This window comes from Egretta garzetta, unplaced genomic scaffold (assembly GCF_000687185.1).
Source record: "Egretta garzetta isolate BGI_Z169 unplaced genomic scaffold, ASM68718v1 scaffold512, whole genome shotgun sequence".
Lineage (NCBI taxonomy): Eukaryota > Metazoa > Chordata > Aves > Pelecaniformes > Ardeidae > Egretta > Egretta garzetta.
In genome coordinates this window covers 245,635-264,384 of record NW_009258953.1, presented here as the reverse complement: position 1 = coordinate 264,384, position 18,750 = coordinate 245,635, and the positions used below count along the sequence as shown (strand labels likewise).

At 51.2% G+C, this 18,750-nt stretch overlaps 1 protein-coding gene across 1 annotated transcript; it reads right to left on the bottom strand.

The window, feature by feature from the left end:
- Positions 1–3,137: 3,137 nt before the first annotated feature.
- On the bottom strand, positions 3,138–18,109 carry LOC104122409 (rho GTPase-activating protein 20). Its single transcript, XM_009634528.2, has 14 exons — positions 18,030–18,109; positions 15,702–15,872; positions 14,953–15,102; positions 13,399–13,440; positions 12,932–13,016; positions 12,140–12,217; positions 11,344–11,410; positions 10,100–10,288; positions 9,464–9,639; positions 8,771–8,932; positions 7,345–7,454; positions 6,243–6,432; positions 5,563–5,680; positions 3,138–4,978 (listed from the first exon to the last, which is right to left on the bottom strand). Exons 1-14 carry the CDS (start codon positions 18,107–18,109, stop codon positions 3,255–3,257), a joined length of 3,342 nt encoding a protein of 1,113 aa, XP_009632823.1. The 3' UTR covers positions 3,138–3,254.
- Positions 18,110–18,750: the final 641 nt, after the last annotated feature.

The window sequence follows — 18,750 nt, the reverse complement described above, 5'->3', positions numbered from 1 at the left end:
GGGGCGCGGTGACAGCAGGGCCGCAGCTGCTGGGGGCGTGCGGGTGAACCACAGCCCCGGGTGGCACGGTGACCTGGGCGTCTCCTGCCAGGGGCTGACAGGGAAGCAGGGTGCTCTCACAAGAATTAAGTCAGAATTTGTATTTTGGGCAATTTACACTTGCGGCCCGACGCTCCCTGGGATTAAAAGCAGTGGTTGGGCATGATTGTTCAGCAGAAGCCAGGAGCTCCGGACATTTTTGTCCTTATGGTACAGCCCTGTGGGGACTATGGCCAGGAGTCCGAGGGGGGGTTTAGAGATGGGGCGTTACATTAGGGCACTTACCTGTTCCTTAACTATGCTTGGAGCATGACGGATGGTGGCACAGCTCACAGGTTTCACAGTCCGCTATCCCTAGGACATCTCTAATTTGCTGCTTGTATTTTGAAGGCCTGGGAAGAAAGTGGAACAATTCTGCTAACTGAACGGATGTAGGATTGGGTGCCAAAATGTGAGGAGCACCTTGGTCTCCAGCAAGCTGGACTCTCGGAATTGCATTCTTGCCTGGGCCGATGGAAAGGCATGCTGCAGGGTCCCACGCTCCGGCATAGGCGAACACAGCAGGTTCGCAAGGTCCCTGTGCCCTCCGGGGAGCCAAGGCTCCCTCTGCCATGAGTAGCACCCGGCCTCTGCCGTGCAGCCATACAATCCTAAAGGGACCAGTGGTTTGTGCTGTCTTTTCTGATAGGTTTTGGAGGATTTTATTTTGGTTTAAATGAAGCAAATTCATTAATAGAGAGCTGGGTTAGAGCAAGCACCCAGGGAAATGCGCCCATATTAGGCAGCCTAAGATGAGAAGAGGAAAATGTGCTTTGCCCTGCCTCCCTCAGTCTTTCTATAAACAAATCTCACTTGCTCGTAATTCTTGTAGGTGACGCAAATCGTGAGCTCTTACTCTGCATTTGGTCCAGGTCCCCCTTGCTTGAACTGAGTCTGCCCGGCCACTGGGCCAGTTTACAATCCATTAGCGTATTTAGAACACAGAATCATCTCTCTTCCAAGTACAGACAGACTTTCCTCGTAATATTTAGTGCTGTTTCATCTTCCTGAAAAGACACAAATAAGAGTAATGCCGAGCTGGTTTGCTGGCGGAGGGCTCCTCGGCAGCACGGCCAGCCCTGCAGATCTGGGGCGGGACACACGTGCGGCTCGTGGCGCGGTTCGGTGTTTTGCACCCACCACCCCCAGGCGCAGAAGAGAGGGAAGTCAGGGCAAAGGAACACAGGCGCCCACTGCACGACAAAGACAAACAAACTGGTGTGGCTTTTATTGACATAGTTACAACTGTAGCTCTGGAAAAAAGATTGTGAATGCCTTGTCAGTGTTGACGTGTGAGGGCAACGATGGCGGGGGCTGGCGTGGTGTTGTACTGCAATTATATACACCTTTTGTCATCCAGGGGCCACCAGGGTGCTCTGGGACACAGAGGGCCACATCTGAGAATTAAACACCCTGCATATATCAAATCAAACTCTATACACCTTGGGAAGTGGGCGCTGGGCTTCCCCCGCTCTCCTGTACCCCAGTATTTGCTGGTGTGAATTTGGAGTGCTGGGCCAGCGTCCCGGCACTGTCACAGGCACCTGGCAGGTGAGTGGGGGCATCTGATACCTGCTACATCACTTTACAGAGGTGGCTTCCCCTTCTGTGCAAGGACTGAACTGCGGCAGGTTATTACCATATTAGCAGCTATTAGTGGCCACGCAGCAGCTTGCAGGGGGCACTTACTCCGCAGGGACTCCCTTTCAATCGGTGGGATTTGTGCATGTCTCTCATCCTTCACCCACTCACTATTAATCGAGTAGGAGGAGAGTGTCTCTCCCTGAGAGAAACCACCTTAGGAACCTCTCACATAACTTTCAAATGAACCATCCCGAACCTTTGAGACTTTCCCCATCGTTTTCTTAACGCCTGTCAAAGTAATGTGGTGCTCTCAGCTGCTTTTAGAGCTCAGCTGGTGGCATCGCACCCCTCCAAGCAAGTCCCGTTATGGCTACGGTGCTTCTGAGCATGGCTTTGAGTGGCGTGGCGGGGATGCGCCGCGCGCCCACTGGCTGCGTTCTTCAGTGGTGCGAGGCACGCAGCCTGCTCGGCGCATCCCCGCCTGGCACCCCCCCAACCTCCATCCTGCTGGAGCACGCGGGGCCACGCACTGTGCTGAGCGGGAACTCGCTGCTCCTCCGCGACAGCACCAGCGCTGTCGAAGCCTGGCGAGCCTCAGCCGACGGGCTGTCTGACACCCTTCTGGCCAGATGGGGCTTTGCTTCTGCACCCGCTCGACAGCATTCTTGACAACTTCCACAACTCCTTGACCTCATGCTACAGCCAAATCCTGCTTAAGTCCCTCTCAGTACGACTAGGAATTAGGTTAGTTGCCCCCTCCACACTGCCTCTGGGAAGGGCCTTCTGAACTGTCACCATCACTTACAGAAATAGGACGTCACCTTTTACTAGGACTAAAAGGACCAGCTACTCCCAGAGGACACTAGAGGAGACAAATAGTTATAGCCCTGCCAAAATGACAGTGCTAAAACCCTGTATGGTAACTGTGGTTCTGTCAAACGCTGGCTTGGGGGGAAGTATGAGATGAGAGAATCAATGCACAATTAACTGCAGGGGTGGGGGGTGGGGGAAGCAATTTTGTGGTTAAAATGTTACATATGCTGTCTGTCAGTGAAAGCTGGGCTTTGGGTGCTGGACTCCACTGGTGTTCCTAGAACCCAGCCTCCAGCAGTAAGGAACGCAGACAGTGAGCGAGACCAGCGGGACGATGAGTGGAGAGAGGCAGCAGTGATTTCTAGGACGGAGAGGCAGAAGGTCTCCCTTTGGATGAGTGGTGGTGATTAACAGTGAATAGTGGAGGATTTTGTGCAAGCGCAAAGATTTGTTAGCTAATTGTGATGGAGCATTAGCTGTCCCGCTTCTCCGGTCAGCCACACACATCAGTAGCTGACTGGAGAAAATAAACCAGAGCTTCTCCTTCCCTGCTTTAAAAAGAAATGGAGTCAGACCCTGTACAGGTCAGCTAATTCAGGGACAGGGAGGGGCTGGTGGCATTCAGCCCGCTAGACTTTTTTTGCATACAAATCAGTGTCACTTTACACTTACTGCCCCATGCAGCCTGATAGATTCTTCACACCCTGGTCATATCTTACAGAATATTTTCTGCTGCACATCATACACAAAAAGTACTCAGTTCTTCCACCTCCATTGCCCTAGACAAACGTCTCTTTTGCAAAGGCCACGGCATCACGCTCCTCTGCGGCCACCTCGGCCCGTGGCTGGCTCCTGAGCCACTCCGCTCTGCTCCGAAGGAGTTCATTCTCCACCGCTGCCGCCTCAGCCATGGGACAGGTCTTGGTCTCATCGTGCTTGAAATAGTCCCTGACAGTGTTTCGAATGGAAGCAGGGAGGATGATGCGGATGGTGTGGCTGAACGTGTTGAAGCCCTTGCTTGGGGTTGGTGCCTGCGCCCTTTCCGCTGGCTTGCTCTCCAGCTCCACGGGAGCAGGGGCACTTTGGGGGCTCCCTTTGTGCTCTGCCTGCAGGGGCGGGAGCATTGGGTCATGGTGGTAGCGCCTGGAGTTGGACTGCAGGACAAGGGGGGTATTCTGCCCATAGAACACTGTCTGGGGGATATGGACGCTCACAGCCTGCAAGCTCTTGCACAGGCTTTGCTCACTGCTGCTGCTGGTGTTTGCCCTGGAGCGCTCCCCTTCCTCCTCCACCGGAGACCCCCAAGAGCTTTCGTTATTTGGGGCCACGTAAAAAGTTATCTTGGTGCGCTTCAGGCTTTCCTGGCTTGGAGGGCAGGCATCAATGCTTTTGATTTCTATGTTCTTCGCCACGGTCTCCCTGTGCTGCTGGTGGCCGATCTGTGGGGATTTCTCGCCACTTGGGCTGGCAGCTGGGAGCTCAGGGCTCTGTTCAAACTCTTTGGTATAATCCTGGCTCCTGAGCCCTGGGCCAGGGCCCCCTGCACAACTCTGCTGTCTCTCCTCTTCTTCCCAGTCAATGTCAGTCAGTGGGCTTTCCACAGCAGCTCCGCTGGCAGATGGAAAACTTTTCTTCTCTCCAAAGCAATGACTGCTCTCTGCAGCCTTGGGTTCATGCTCATGGCAACTGTCCAGGCCACAAGGATGTAAAGGCACAGGAGACGTGAAGGACTTGTGCCACTCCTTCGAGGACCTCTTGGCAACATTGGGGGACACAGCATGAAGCCTGGCAGAGGTGCCGAACATGAACGGCAAGGATGAGACATCTGTGGGGCTAATGGCTGATGACTCTGAGCAGTAGGAGAAAGCACTGTCTAAGGAGCTGAGTGAGGAGGCAGATGGGGAGGTGGTGGTAGAGGACAGGCTAGAGAAGCTGGACCTGTTGGACGCGCTGGATTTCTGAAGGCTGAGCTGCTTCACCCTGGAGCTGGTCTGAGGTGACTGCCACAAGTTCTGCTTGGCCTTATTACCCCCGGGGCCGAGGCCTTCATCAATCAGCTTCTGGCTCTCCACCTGCAGCTGCTTGAGCCTGTGGATGTAGTCCGTATGGCTGTGCATGATGGTGGCATCGCAGCTGGACTGGCGGGCCACCGGCTCATGGCTCTGGGCGGGAAGCTGGGAGCTGAGGCAGACGCTGGGCTCTGATGAGCACCGGTCCCTGGCCGGGCTGAGAGAGCGTATCGAGCCGATGGAGCAGAAGGAGCCCTCCTCTTCCAGGAGGTCGTAGCTGTCTGCACTGGTGTTCTTCCCGGCTTTGCTTTGGTAGCAGGCTGTGATCTCGCTGAATAAGTCCCAGTCTTCCTGATCCTCGTCAAGTAACAAGCTGCTGGATGGTTCAAAAATGGCATCTGTTTCAGGTACCAGGTTGTGCTTTGGTCCTTCTGGGTCACAAGGAGAAAATTCCAGCTCATCAGAGGAATCATCATGCTGAGCCAAGCCTATGCCTGGGACAGAGAGTACAAATCAGTTTGTTGCCTCTGTCTCCTAACCCCATGTAGTACCTTACAACCAACGCAGAGAAATATTATCAAGTCCATGGAAAAGCAAAGACGAGCCGTTAGTTTCACAGGGACCAGAGCAGGACTGGGAACAATATCAAAAATCCTGCCTTGCTGACCTGAGCTGTCACCACTGGCCTGTGTTCATAGGACAGATAACTGAGACAACTGCATCTCCTCCCATTCAACCATTTGGTTTAGCTTTACAGAACTAATCTGGAAGAAAAGACTGCCGGGACATTGCATTGCTTAGGCTACCCTAAAATCTTGTGATGGCTGGAATGGGCTGAACAGCAATCACAGAGAAGGACAACTGTCCTCAGGGACACATTTGGGGTGAAGCACCCCAGCCCTCTGCTTTGCCCTCGCTTCCTGCCTATGCCCGACAGGCAAAGGGAAAACCAAACCCAACTGCTTCTCCGTGCTTTTCCTTGGAAGAGACGTGAAGGGCAAGCAAAATCTTTTGCATGAGGAATTTACCTATTACAAGACTTGAAAAATTTCTGGAAGACAGAGTACCACCAACTTACCCAGAGATTCCTCTGAGGTTTTGGACTTCTTTTTGTCTGGTCTTTGAAATAAGGACGCAATGTCACCTCCAAAAATCTCTCCTGAGTTTTCAATCAGGAACTGCACTAACAAGGCCACCTGGCAAAGATGAATTTACAGAGTCAGTTCCATGAAAATACAGCCAGCTGTATAAAGCAAGTCAGATCAGTCCCAGAATGTTCCTTCTCCCTTGACAAAGATGTCATTTCCTACAGAACCTTTTGCTCACGAAGCTGTTAAGACCCTTGCAATGTGCCCGTATGAGCTACACCCGGGGCAGGAATGTGAGCTACATGAACTGGCACAGCGAGCCGGGTATGGCACACTCTACACTTTCCTTACTATTGATAATACCTCAAAAGCTAGAAGCAAGCACACTTCCCCTCCGATGCAGGGTCATGTCCATTGCTTACTTTGCAGGATGGCTTTGGACCCAGCTGAAGTGGCAGCATCTAACGTCAGCTGCTCCGTCTTTCCTGTGCTTGCCTGACCATGCAGGAAGTTCATCTGGCAAAGCAACCCCACTTCCCTTTCCCCCCTGGATAGACGGAGTGGCTAAATTCCCCCGCCAGCACAGGCACAGGTGCACAGGGGAAAGGATGAAGCCCGGATGCCACTCAGCCAGCACTGTCACTGATCCCAACCCGTGAAAGATGATTACCTTCTTTGTAGACCTGCTCTCCTCCTCTGGCCCAGTGGGACTTGGCAGCCACAGCATATTGGGTGCTATGCAAAGAGCCAGGTTAAAGGCATTCATCTGATTCACGCCAGAATTCTGCTCAATATGATGGAGGACTCCAAAGAGGTGTCTGAGTAAGATGAGGTTGGCCTCCGGAAGCTGGTTGACTAGACTATTCAGGGAGAGGGAAGAAAGGAAAATGGTGCTGTTCACAGAAATCTGCTCTTCAAATGTCAGAAGTTGCTTCCCAAAGCTTTTGCCCCCTTCTGCAACCAGTTTGAGACATTCACATCTGACAGTAAAGTGAGACTGCTTCACTCCAAATTACGTGAGAGCCACAGCCTGACATCCATATTGCCTACCCGCTCTGGTCACAGAGACCAAGGGACTTGGGTCCAGAACATGTGGGCAGAAGTCCATAATGCCTCAACAAAACAACGATTTCCCAAAGGAGATGCAGACAGCTTCAGGCCAGCAGCACACGAGACGATGCCACTGCCTGTGTCCATGCCATAGAGACGATGGGGGAAGGAGGCCCAGGCCAAAAGCTAAGGTTCAAAAACTGAGCTGAGCCATTGCCAAGAAGAGGTTTGACGTACTGTGTGTCCCACAGGATGCCGATAGACTGTTCTGGCTCGGGGCAGCAGTTTCAGGGCAGCAATGGCATTTTCAAGGTGCCAGTCCCCATCTTGGGAGGGCTACTTCTAACTGCCCATACAATGATCGGCTTCGCTTTGTGCACTTAAGAAAAAAGTTACTGCTGTTCAGAGTCTAATTCCACCGACATTTGATGTACTCCTGGTGGCTGAATTATTGTGCTTTTTCAGGCTGCTGGTTCTGGCACTTTGAACTGGTCATCAGAAAAGAATCTTCTAATGACATTTTGGGGGGTCAGAAATGTTAACAATGCTCATACAAGACCATTGACAGAAAAATGTCCTGACCAGTGACGCTGGCAATCAGCCACAGCTCTACTGTGGCCTGGAGCATTGCCAGGGGTGTCTCAGAAGATGAAGTCTATGCCTAGGGCTGCATGCTCCCCCTTCTCCCACCAAAAGCAGCTTTTACAAAGGCTTTTACGAACCTTTTGATAGCTTCAATCTTATGTGCCCGATTTTCCGTGTCCACAGCTTCCATCCAAAGTCCGTGCATGTCTGAGGATAGAACACTGTCAGGTATATTTCGGAGAAAATCCTGAATTAAATATATATATGCAGAGCAGTCTGGTCAGTTTTGAATTCCTTGCTTTGGTTTCACCATGCATACAGTCATTGTTTATTCATATTAAGCACAAGACAAAACAAGACATCACACAAGACATTTTTCCTCCCCTCCCTGCTTCCACCAAGCTGGCCTGAGGATAGAACACTGTCAGGTATATTTCGGAGAAAATCCTGAATTAAATATATATATGCAGAGCAGTCTGGTCAGTTTTGAATTCCTTGCTTTGGTTTCACCATGCATACAGTCATTGTTTATTCATATTAAGCACAAGACAAAACAAGACATCACACAAGACATTTTTCCTCCCCTCCCTGCTTCCACCAAGCTGGCCTCAGGGCTCTAGGCCTCCTGCCCTGCCGCTGCTCCGGAACAGGGCCGATCTCCATGGCAAAGGACTCACAGCTAAGGTTGCGCATAGTCCTGTCTGGAACACTCCTCAGCTACGAGGATTGCCGTTTTGTTCTCGGGGGACTACTGAACTACTTGCATCTCTTGCGCTGGGAAGTGCCTGAATACCCTCCCAGCCAACAGCTTCTTGTGTCAGGCCAACTAGAGCAAGAAACAGGGATGCTCTTTGATCCTTTGGGTGCCTGAATCGTTCTGACCACGTTTAATTGCCAGTGCCAAAGACAGGCTTTTTCTTACTAAACCTTGGGTCTTATTGCAAGCCCTCTCCCACCACAACCCCTCCACTTGGATTCGGCAGCCACTTTCCCTCTGGCTTGCTGGCTGATTAGAGGGTGCCAGCTCAGGGCCTAGAGGAACCAGGCCAGCTCCTTTAAGCATGGCCTCTCTTGTTTGGGGGGGTTTGCAGGGCAGTTGCGCTTAAATGGCACCAGTCCTCCCGCATCTCCCTGCAGTCCCATCTGTGTGTCCAGAAAGGACAGAGAGAGCCCGTGCTGCGGTCACCAAAGGGCGTCGTGCCTGTGCCAGCGCGGCATCGGAACTGCCGAAGCCAGACTCCGGCGTGTTATTGGGCACGGTGCAGATACCACCGTCACCCTGGAGGTACGCGCTGCTGTGTCGCCTGTGGAGGCTTTGTACAGGGAGGTGCAGAACGGAACACCAGCCCGAGGGCCACTGCACGTATCTGCGTGTGAAAACAAGCTCCGCTGGGTCAGGCAGACACCTCCGAGCACTCTGATGGACCAAGCCTTCAGGTGAGAATTTGCCTTGCTGGAAAATGCTTTGTGCTCCCCCCAACCTTCCCTACCCATAAAGACCGACGTGGCTTCCTCAAGGAAGGTGTGATTTGCTCAGACCACCGAGTCACTCGGCGCACGTACCGTGATGACAGCTGCAGCCACAAAGACCGACTCGCCGTCCACCTGGACATCGTCTCCAGAGTTCAGCTTCTCTTTCAGCTCCTTGCAAGTCTTGGCATTGGCAGAACGTCTGAAAATGCCCCTAGTAGAGGGACCTTCGTGGTACAGCAGGAGCAGCATGTCCTAGGAGAAAGCCCAGTTGTGCTTAGGAGCCTAGCACTTTGCCCTGTTGTTTGTGTGTATTATACCTCACATATTATAACATAATTAGCATAAGACCTCGTCAGTACCAGGAAGAGGACAGACATAGGAGAGATTTATCATCATTTAAGCGGGGACAAGAGCCTGTCAGCTAGGTTGCAGCTACAGTTCATGTGGGTACACTTATCCTGTGGCAAGTGCGAGCCCAGTGGAGTCTTATAGTGAATGAGCTCTAGGATATGTAGCACGGCAGCGTCCACTGACATTGCCCCTTGTCAGCTTGTGACGACCTGGCTGGAGAGACCCGCTGGAGCAGGACGGACATCTGCGCACAAAGGGATACGGACCACACAGGAGAGGGATGCTTCCACCCGCTACTGAGCTAGATCTGAATCACAGGCAAATGCTGGTCGTCTTCCACACCCATTCCTCACAAATACCACAAGCAACTTTAAATTCTGGGCTAAACACATCAAGTTTGTGTCAGGACAAACAGTCTAGGCTGCTCCTTACCATGATTGGCTTGGGAAGGATCCCGTCAGGACAGACAGAGGACAGAGACAGGCCGAAGAGCTTCCGCGGGGTGGTGGGAGACTGGGAGGGAGGGCTGCCCGTGGGGGTGCTGGTGCTGCGGCGCAGGGCCCAGTCAATCAAGGACTTCTTCCGCTTGGTGTGTTTCTGCAGTGACTCTGAAAGAACGGACAGACCTTCGTTACTGACCCGCCTGCCCTTCCTACCGGCCAGAGAGCCGTCTGCAGCGGCGGCGAGCGCCCAGCAAAGCACGGCCCTTCTACCGTTGCGTTTAGTAACTACACTCTTAGTGGGGATGGTCAGATAAAACACAGCAGGGAAACTACTTGTTCATCTCTCAACCATCAGCACTGCTTTTACTCAATGACTGTTCTTCAGGGACCCTTCCTCTCTGTGCCAGGTAAGCATGGCTTGCAGCTGAAAGCTAATCAAGGATTGAAAGGTAATTCTGAACATCTGCACAGACAAATTTAGCCCCCTTGCAATCTCTTCCTCTTTGCATACACTCGGGCATGACGGCTTCTCTGGAATACGTGTACGATGCTAGGAAGAGTTTGGCACTGCCATGGAAAGCAGCAAAGTCTCTGCCTGGTCATAATGCTCTCCTGCCGCCCCTACCTCTCCTCAGCTGCACTGGAGCTTGGAGCCTGGGTTTCAGGACAAACTGACACTGTTTTTCCTTTGGGAGCTGATCGAGGAAGGAAGTCTCTGTCCCATCAGCCAGGAGGGTGTTATTGTTGGTTCCTTGTTGCTGGTCAGCAGAGTCCCGGAGACAGTTCAATGCGATGCTGAAAGGATGCTCGTGCCCTGTTGAGCAAAGAGGCATGTAAAGACCAAGTGAAGATGCAGAGCTATGTGGCAACAACTCCAAAAATCTGGGCAGGAGGAAGCACCCACATCCAATGGCCCCCATGAAGCTGGGCCTCTAAGCAATGCTGCTCACAACCTCCACCTGTGGACTAAAGAGGCCAAGGCACATTTATGCATAGATGGTCATCGCTTTACAAATAAGTTCATCCAGCTAAACCTGGCCAGCCACTCTTCATCAGGAGCTCTCTAGACCATTATGCAACAAAGCACTACTAACTGGGTTTAAGTCGTTAATAGGCTAACAAAATACTGTTAATAACAAAATAACAATGCTTACAGCATGGCTCTGTGCAGGAGTTAGCTTACTATGGCAGTCTAGTGTCTATTGGATGGATACAAAAGGTAAGCATGTGCCATGATGACTTGGAAAACACCAATAAACACCAACAAAGAAACATGTGCAGTCTAATGAGCCCTAGAAATACAGTCTTACTACAACAACGCGGCCTCTGGAGCAAGATCTCTTTAATAAACCAACCTGCGTAGACTTCCTTGGAGAGCCTGGGGGTGTATCTATCAGGTTATCACTGATAACGCGGTGCAGAGGTAACGCAGAGATCGCTCGTTTGGCGTGGCTGAAGCAGTGCGCCATAGGGCAAAGCAGCCTGAGCAATGGCTGCCCCATGGGGACATCTGTCAGAGAAGCGAGCAGCAGTTCAAGTGCACCCAGCAGCTTTGGCTTAGGTGCTGGGTAAATCAGCGTACTTCCTTGCTTCCTCTCTGGCTGGAGTGAAATGGGGGGCTCCTTAGTGCAAGCACACGCTGTCAGTATGTCACCATGTGTTGGCTAAATGTGGATCCTGAGCCCATAAAAGCCAAGTGCCACCTGACATCAGCTTAATGTCACACCTCGCATCACCAACAGTCCCCCTGCAATTGCTTTTTTAAGTGAAGAGTGGAATGTTTGAGGTGTTTCTCTGCCACGCACACCAGTACCATTTATCACTTGTTCCCATGGTGCTAGAGTTGAGGGAAAATGGGAGAGCTCTTACCGATGAGAGGGTAAGCAGGGTCATCTTTTCCCGAGATCACCCAGAGGTGGTGTTCACTTGTCTTGTCCTGGTGGATGAGGAACACAGAAAAGAAAAATATCAGGTGATGGGGGCCAGGGTGGGGGTCCACGAGGCTGCACTCCACTCCACAGATGGAGATAAGGGCTGAACAGGCCCAGAAGCCAGACGTGCATGGCCACCTCCAGGAGAGTCACGTGGCTGGGAGGGATGGCGCTCTGGATCAGTTTATCTGACACGGAGTGGAACGGGAGAGGTTCGGGAGAAGAAAAGACTGAGAGCCAGAAGGATGTAAACCCACATGATGGTTTGCTGGCCTATTTCAGCAACGTGTTCCACAACCTTCCTTGGTATTAAACTACTGGAACACCATCAAAGCTACCTGTTAAACACTGTAATGGGCAAGGCTGGAGCGCTGCAATGGGCAAGGCTCATCTGATATCATCACTGGTTTGTTCAGTATTTCATGGCTATATTCACAATCCTTTGAGAAGCTTGGCTCAATCCCAATGCTGGATTGCAAGCACTGAAGTCCTCTGAAATCCAAAGGACTTCATTGTACAAGGTTTGAATTTAATGTAGGCATGTAAGCATGTCTGCGTTTCTAATACTTGGCACCCACAAAAACAGATTGCTTCATCTTGTAGTGCAGAGAGTATTAATGCCTTACTGGTTAGCTACAGCAAAGCTAGACTTCTCCACATCTGCATGGTCCTGCAAACCAGACACCACCAGCCCCCTGAGCTAAGATCTGGCAGACTGTGCAACGGCCACTTACAGGAAGTCCGAGCTGGAGAAGGGTCTTCTTCATCACACTCTCCGCAGTTTCCACATTGGACACATTGACAGCGGTAGTCTAGAAAGGAAAACAGAAAACACAGGACACTGCGAGGGCGGCATGCAGTTTGGTTGCAGTTTCTTGTAGCTTTAAAATCTGGGGAAAATGCCGCTCCTCTGTCTATTGACTTTTGCTTACAAGAGTTGTATTAATTTGAACTACCCTGGAATCATTGTTAAGGGTGATGGCTATACATCGTGAAAACTGTTCTCCGCTACTTCTTCTATCACAGGTTTATTATTCCACGCAAAGAGTTCGCACAGTAGAAACCGGGTGGTGTTCAGATGTCATATTTGATCACACCAGCATCTGAGTGACAGCAGTGCCACTGTTGCTCCAAAGGGTGAATGCGGCACAACGCTAATAAACCACGAGTGTCTGGAGTCGCTCTCCGAGGGAAGAGTCCCCAGGACGTAAATGTGACCCATCAAGCTTGGCATGAAGCCTAGGAACGTATGTTATTAATATGAAGAGACTGGGACACGTTCCCCTAAATTAATTCTGGAGAACACGCCACTCTCTCATCATCAATATCGTCAACTTATTGCACTGAAAATAGGAATGACTGGGCACTCAACCACAAACCATCACCGGTTATGAAGTGAAGCAGAAGGAAAAGAGGAGAGAAGCCAGAGGCCAAGAATAATCTTAAGAATTAACTGTTCTTTGGTAAGGGTCTGGCTACGTCACAGTTTGTGCTGGTCTGATGAGCAGGTTCTTGGCTTTACTTACAGAAGAGCAGTTGTCAGCATCCAGCACACAGATCTGAAGGGTTAGATTCTTCAGATATTCATTCTGTTTTACCTCACTGATATGCCTGAAAGTCAAAGAAAAGGGGTGGGAATATAATTTCCCAAACAAACTTGAGAAGGACCCTAAGGTTTGGATCCAAGGGGTCCAAGGGACCTGCTCCTCGGCACTATAATAAATACAGATTAATTACGACAGTAGCAATAACGTGCAATGTTCCTAAGTGTGGTCCCATGCCCTTACTGGCTTCTTTATCTTTCTTTGAGGCCCCAGACTCGCAAAACCCCACACGACAGTAGTGCAACGCAGAGATGCGTCCAGCGTAACACCTTCCAGCTAGACACTTAAGGTGCTCAAAGTCAGAGGGCAGTTGGACACCTAGCATGACAAATGTCCCTGAGGACCGCAGAGGAACCACTAGAGAGGAGGGCGAAAGGCACGTCACTTACCAGAGTAATGCTGACAGCCACCGTTCCTTCACGTCAGCTGAGCTGAAGACAAAAAGGGAGGCAGATCATCAAACAAGTGCTGAGTGGGTAACAGCCTTTGGAAACTCTACCCAGTGTCATTTATATATAGCTGTAAGTCAAAGTTCCTTCCTGCAAAGCCCTGGAACAAAAGCACAGTCCTTTCCTGTTTCTGTCCTATTTTAACAAATAAAAAAAATAATAATAACAAAAAAATCCCAGCAACAAACCGGGCTACGTTTCCTGCCCAGGCTGGCGAGTGTTCAGATAAGGGACGAATATCTTTCCGTGATGTTGGGATTAACTCATCTTGTGGGCCTTTCTTATTTTTGCAGTGACCTTTAATTGCTATTTTCTTTCTCCTATTATTTCCTTCCCAGTGTCTGCCGTCCCTAGAAGCTTCTGCTGCCAACACGGGTTGCCCAGGTCTCAGTGACGTGAAGGAAATGGAACTGCTGTTGAATTTGGACAAGGACACGAGCGGCAGCTTGCATGGCAGAGCATGCGTCCTAAGGCTGGGAATGCATCACCCGGGAGAGACCATCCCGACCCTTGGAAATGGTGCGGCAGCACGTATGAAACCACGGTATGGGTCCCGTTTCTTTTTCCGCCAAGGCAGCTGCGCCACAGAAGGAAACGCATCGGGCCACATCAGCCCTTCCTCGCTGTGCCAGCAGAACCCCTGAGGACAGAGCAGCCCTTGAAGGCTGCTGACCTCTCTGCTTTGCCAAGGGGAGTATGAAGCAGAGATGCTGGAGCCAGCAGTGACCTGAGGTCCCTGGGGATGTACCAGCTCTAGATGCATTTTAGCCAGGCTAGGCTGAGCTCCAGGCAATAAAAAGGTCACTTGTTTTTTGGTGAATAAACTACTCTCTAGCCTGGTCCATGCTCCCCTACATTTCTGGTTTTGGGCTTAGCAAGGGCTGCTTGTGCAGACCCATCTTGAAGAACCTTTCCATCTTTAGAGGCTGTCGCTGCAGGCTTGGGACACCCTGGCGGACAACTGCAGGAGGAAGGTTTGCTCAGGAGCTGTCCACGCCACACTAGGAGTGGATAAAGTACTTAATCCTGGCACAAGGCCATGTGGCGTTTTTCACTGACCTAACTAACCTGTCCTTCGTAACGGAAGATTCTCAAACGAGGGCTAATCTCCTCCAGAAATGGCTGCTGGCAGGTGCTGAAGCAACAGGCTTGTAAGTTATATGATGGCACAAGCTGGTTTGCTGTGGCGGATTTGGCTGCGATGTTCCAGGATGCTCTGCAGCAGGGTTAGCCCTTGCTATGACAACACCTGCAAGGGTTGGTCCTCTAAAAGGCTCTCAGAGACCAACCTGCAGATACCTTTCTAAGATGACTGTCTCCCAGCATCTGAGTTTCTACCACGCTGCCTAATGTGAGTGGAAGTCCTCTACTCAATGGGGAGAAGCGCTGCAGAGTTCAGGGCCCTATAGCCTCAGTCACTGTCTCGCTTGACGCATGGGAGACCTGGGCGGCTGCCAGGCTGCAGGGGGAGGTCTGGTGTCTGATGGGTGATACCTGAAGGTGACAACGTAGTTGATGGTTGGCCAGCCGATGACAAACGAGTTCTCGGGACCCATCTTCTTCTCTGTCACTTCGCTGAGGCAGGTGCCGGTCCATACTTCACTCAGATGCACTTGCTTCTTCAGCTTCAGGCTGGAGGAGGATCTGCAATTCAAATTATGGGTTTCTTAGGCCAGATCCTAACATCTAGACCTCCAGAGCCTGGTCCTGCCACCTTCCAGTCACGCAGATGCAGTGACAGCAACAAGCCCCCCCAACCAAATGTCTGGGCATGTGGAGGCACTATAAGAAAGTTTTGCAAGTGGATTTTGGGGTTGGTGGCTGCAGTGGGGCAGCTGTGGCTTAGAGCAACGTGATTCACTAAAGCCACGTGCAGGTAGACGGTGATTTAGGCTAATTATTGTCTTCAGTAATAACTGAAGTCACCTAAGCTCTTAATTTATGTGTGGCAGAAATAGCCAGAGCAGGAGTCAGTTTTTTGTCCTTACTGCTTCTTGCCCTCATGCTATTTCTTCAAGAAGCCACATAAGGGAAAGGGCAAAACCAATTCGGCAACCTTTTCCTTCAGGAAAATGGAGGGAAACATTAATACCAGGAGGAATGTCTGGAGGCGGAAGGGGGAGATGCCAGATTTTAGATCCACATTTGTAAGGAGGAGTTGTTTTGATGCCTGCTCCGCAGGTAGCTCAGAGCCTAGCTCTGACAGCACGTCCTGGGGAGGAGCGAGTGCAAATTCCTCTTACTTGGACTTGGCGATGACCAGCACATCACTGAACAAGATCAAATGTCTTTCCTGGGTCTGCAGGCCCACGGTTAGCTGTACTCGCTCATCCAGGATGAAAGTGGAGCCTGGGCTGCTGAACAACCCACTGGGCAGCCCATTTTCTGAATGGGAAGAGGAAAGGGTAGTTTCCCTGGAGGAGGAAGAAAGAAGACTTTGTCAGCAGCTTTTCTCACAAGGGTTTGTGATTGGACTCTTTTGGATCAGCTCGATAGCCCCGCGCTGCTCCCAGCGCTGCCCACATTGCTCTGTTATGACTGCATTTGCCTGCCTCTGCCCCATTAATTTTACCAGCCTCAGACAAACAGAAAACTGCCTAAATGCCTATACCAAATCTGGGGAGGTTAAGCCGCTTAAATATCCATTTTTGAGCCATTTCTCACTCAGGTAAAACACTTATCTCCTGCACATGTGTGTGACGTATAGCTTGAAAAGGACACGGAAACCCCATGGCAGCCGCTGGCTCGTGGCACTGCTTGGGCTGCCGTGGGGCGGGACTGCCGTCTCTGCCCCTGTTTTCTGTCCGTACTGAACTGCTTGTCGAGGCAAGGGCTGCAGCACAAAGAAAAAATGAGCTGCATGTACTCATCTAATGGCAACGCCAGCCACCTGATTCCGGTTTGCCTGGCTGCAGTCCAGCACCTTGTTTCCACTGAGATTGATGTAGGTGCTGACCATTTCCAAAACACCCTGAGGGTTTTTGCATGTTGACTGCAGTCAAGAAGCCATCGTCGGGACCAAACCAGCTCCTTTCTCCAGCTCCACCAGGCGCTCATCTCCCCGCTTGCCCCTCAGCACCCTCCCAGAGCACCTTCTCGGCGCTGCTGCGGGCTGCTGCCGGCAGTGCTGGCACGACCACAGGTCCCGCTGGCATGAAAACACACGTGGGCTTTAAGAGAAGTATTTTTGACACTGTTAGCCCAACTCCGTTTCCACTGGCCTCGTAACTGGGCCCCTCTGACTTCCTGGGAGCAAGGATAACGCTGGCCATTAGCTGCTTTTCTAACGTGGTCCCCTGGTGACAGGGACACCCGCACTCCTGCAAGCAGAAATTCCCTCTTCCCTCCTCGCCACTCTGCAGCCACTGGCAAGTGAATTCTCGGCTTATGCATCTGTTGCCCCTGCAATGAGAAGCTCAAACACCTTTAAACTTGGTATTTAAAGCTTTCTACGTGCGCCGGTCGAGCAGTGGGAGCCTCACCATCACACGAGCTCCGCAGTGGATTCCCTAAAGCTGGAAGAGTTACGCAGCTTTGTAAACACGACGGCAGGATAGCAAAAGAGTCCCACTAATACTCTGGTGGCCTAAGCAAAGATGGCATAGAACCAGCTCCCTTCATAGCAATCCATCACGGGAAACGTCTAAAGCTTCCCTCCCTCGCAACGATGTTCTCCAGCCAAATAAAGTCAAGAATTTGTTTCTCTCTACTTTTTTTAGTGCAATTTAGAAGAGGGGGGGGTGACAAAGAAGCCACGTAAGTCGGTCAGAAGACAACCGAACGAAAATCAGTCCTGCCCTTTATTTCAAATGATCCTATGAGACTGACTCCACACGCTTGCTTCAGAAGAGCACTGTTACCTATGGTGTGATACAAAGGGGGCATTCGTCAGGAGGGCTGGTCCAGATCAAAATGTCAATCAGTTCAGCTTTATCATCTCCTTCTTACACAGGAAAAAAAAAATCAAACTAAGCAAATGACTCAGGAGATATTATTTATAAGGCTGCTACCCAAGCAAGGCCGAAAGGCGGGTGGCATCCCCTTATCCATGCCTGGCAGTTACACGGCGCTGCGGGAGGAGGAGGGGGTGGTGCTGAGCAGTGCTCAGCTCCCGCTAGGGGACCAGGGAGCTCGGCTTGTGGCGAGCGCTTGGTATTTCAGTCGAGGGGGAACTTAGATGGGGGCCAGGGCACATGAGAGAAAAGCCAGGAGAGCGGTCAGGAAGAGACGGAGGCTCTGCCGCCCGGTCCCGCTTGGCCGGTACAGAGCGTGTCGTGCCCCGACAGCCAGGAACGGCTCCGCAAGGGACGGTGGAAGGGTGCTCTGCCAGCCAGCCCCGGCCCCACTCTCGGGACCTCGCCTGCAGCGCCAGCACGGCGAATGTCCAGCCTCTGCCTGGGAAGCAGGGCCTCCGCATGAGCACGGTATCATTCCAGTACAAAAGAAACTCTTCCATACCCATCCACAAACAAATTGCCCTTCACATCGTTCAATGAACTTGGAAACCAGTTTGATTTTGGTCTGTATAGGCAGAAAGGTGGAAAAAGGAGACAGAAAGGCATTTCCTCTACCTGGAATGGCACTTGGACTTGCCAAGAGCTTTAGTAATGGCAGAAGGGGTAGATCGTCTTCTTTGGACTATGGGCTTCATCTTCTGCAAGACAAAAGACACACCGGTTAGCCTGGCCACCTTGGCAGCGGATCTGCTCGTTGCACTCTGCAAGTCCTCTTTTCACCCAGTTAACACTCCCGAAATCCCAGCACCGAGGGCCATGACCTGTGCTTTCAGACACCTCCCTCCCCTTCCTTATTGCCAAAACACTTGTCAGCTCTCGCATTTGTGCGGGACACTTAAACCTTTCCTAACTGGAAATGCTTCCAGTTTTCACAGCCAAAATTCAAAGTAACGACATGAAATTAAGCAGAGAAAAAAAAAAAAACAAACCACAGGCCGAATGAAGGCCAGGAGAAACTTCCTAGCCCTCATACCATGGAATAGTTTCTTAAGGCGAGGTATAGAAATCCAATTTACAAGGGGACTGGACAAAGCTATGAACAGCATATAATATTGTAGGGAGCCACACCTTAGGGGCTGAAGGAACAGGTGAGGTTACTTAGTAGATTTTTCTCTATCTTAATTTCCCAATGATTTGCAGATTCAGCAAACAGGCTGTTACGAGGTCCCTCTCCGGGTAATGTAACCTCAAAATACTTCTATCGTTTTTAACAGCCACTGAGCCTTGTATGAAACAGAAATGAGGTGACTGTACTGGTGGGGCTTGCAAGTTAGCC

Bases quoted from the DNA above. Each gene is read 5' to 3' on its own strand.
- LOC104122409 (XM_009634528.2), bottom strand. From the start codon at position 18,109: ATGAAGCCCATAGTCCAAAGAAGACGATCTACCCCTTCTGCCATTACT. The intron at 5,681-6,242 runs GTAATCATCTTT...CATCTTTGCCAG, and splicing joins AGAGCAGGTCTACAAAGAAG to GTGGCCTTGTTAGTGCAGTT. The intron at 4,979-5,562 runs GTAAGTTGGTGG...TCTCTGTCCCAG, and splicing joins AACCTCAGAGGAATCTCTGG to GCATAGGCTTGGCTCAGCAT.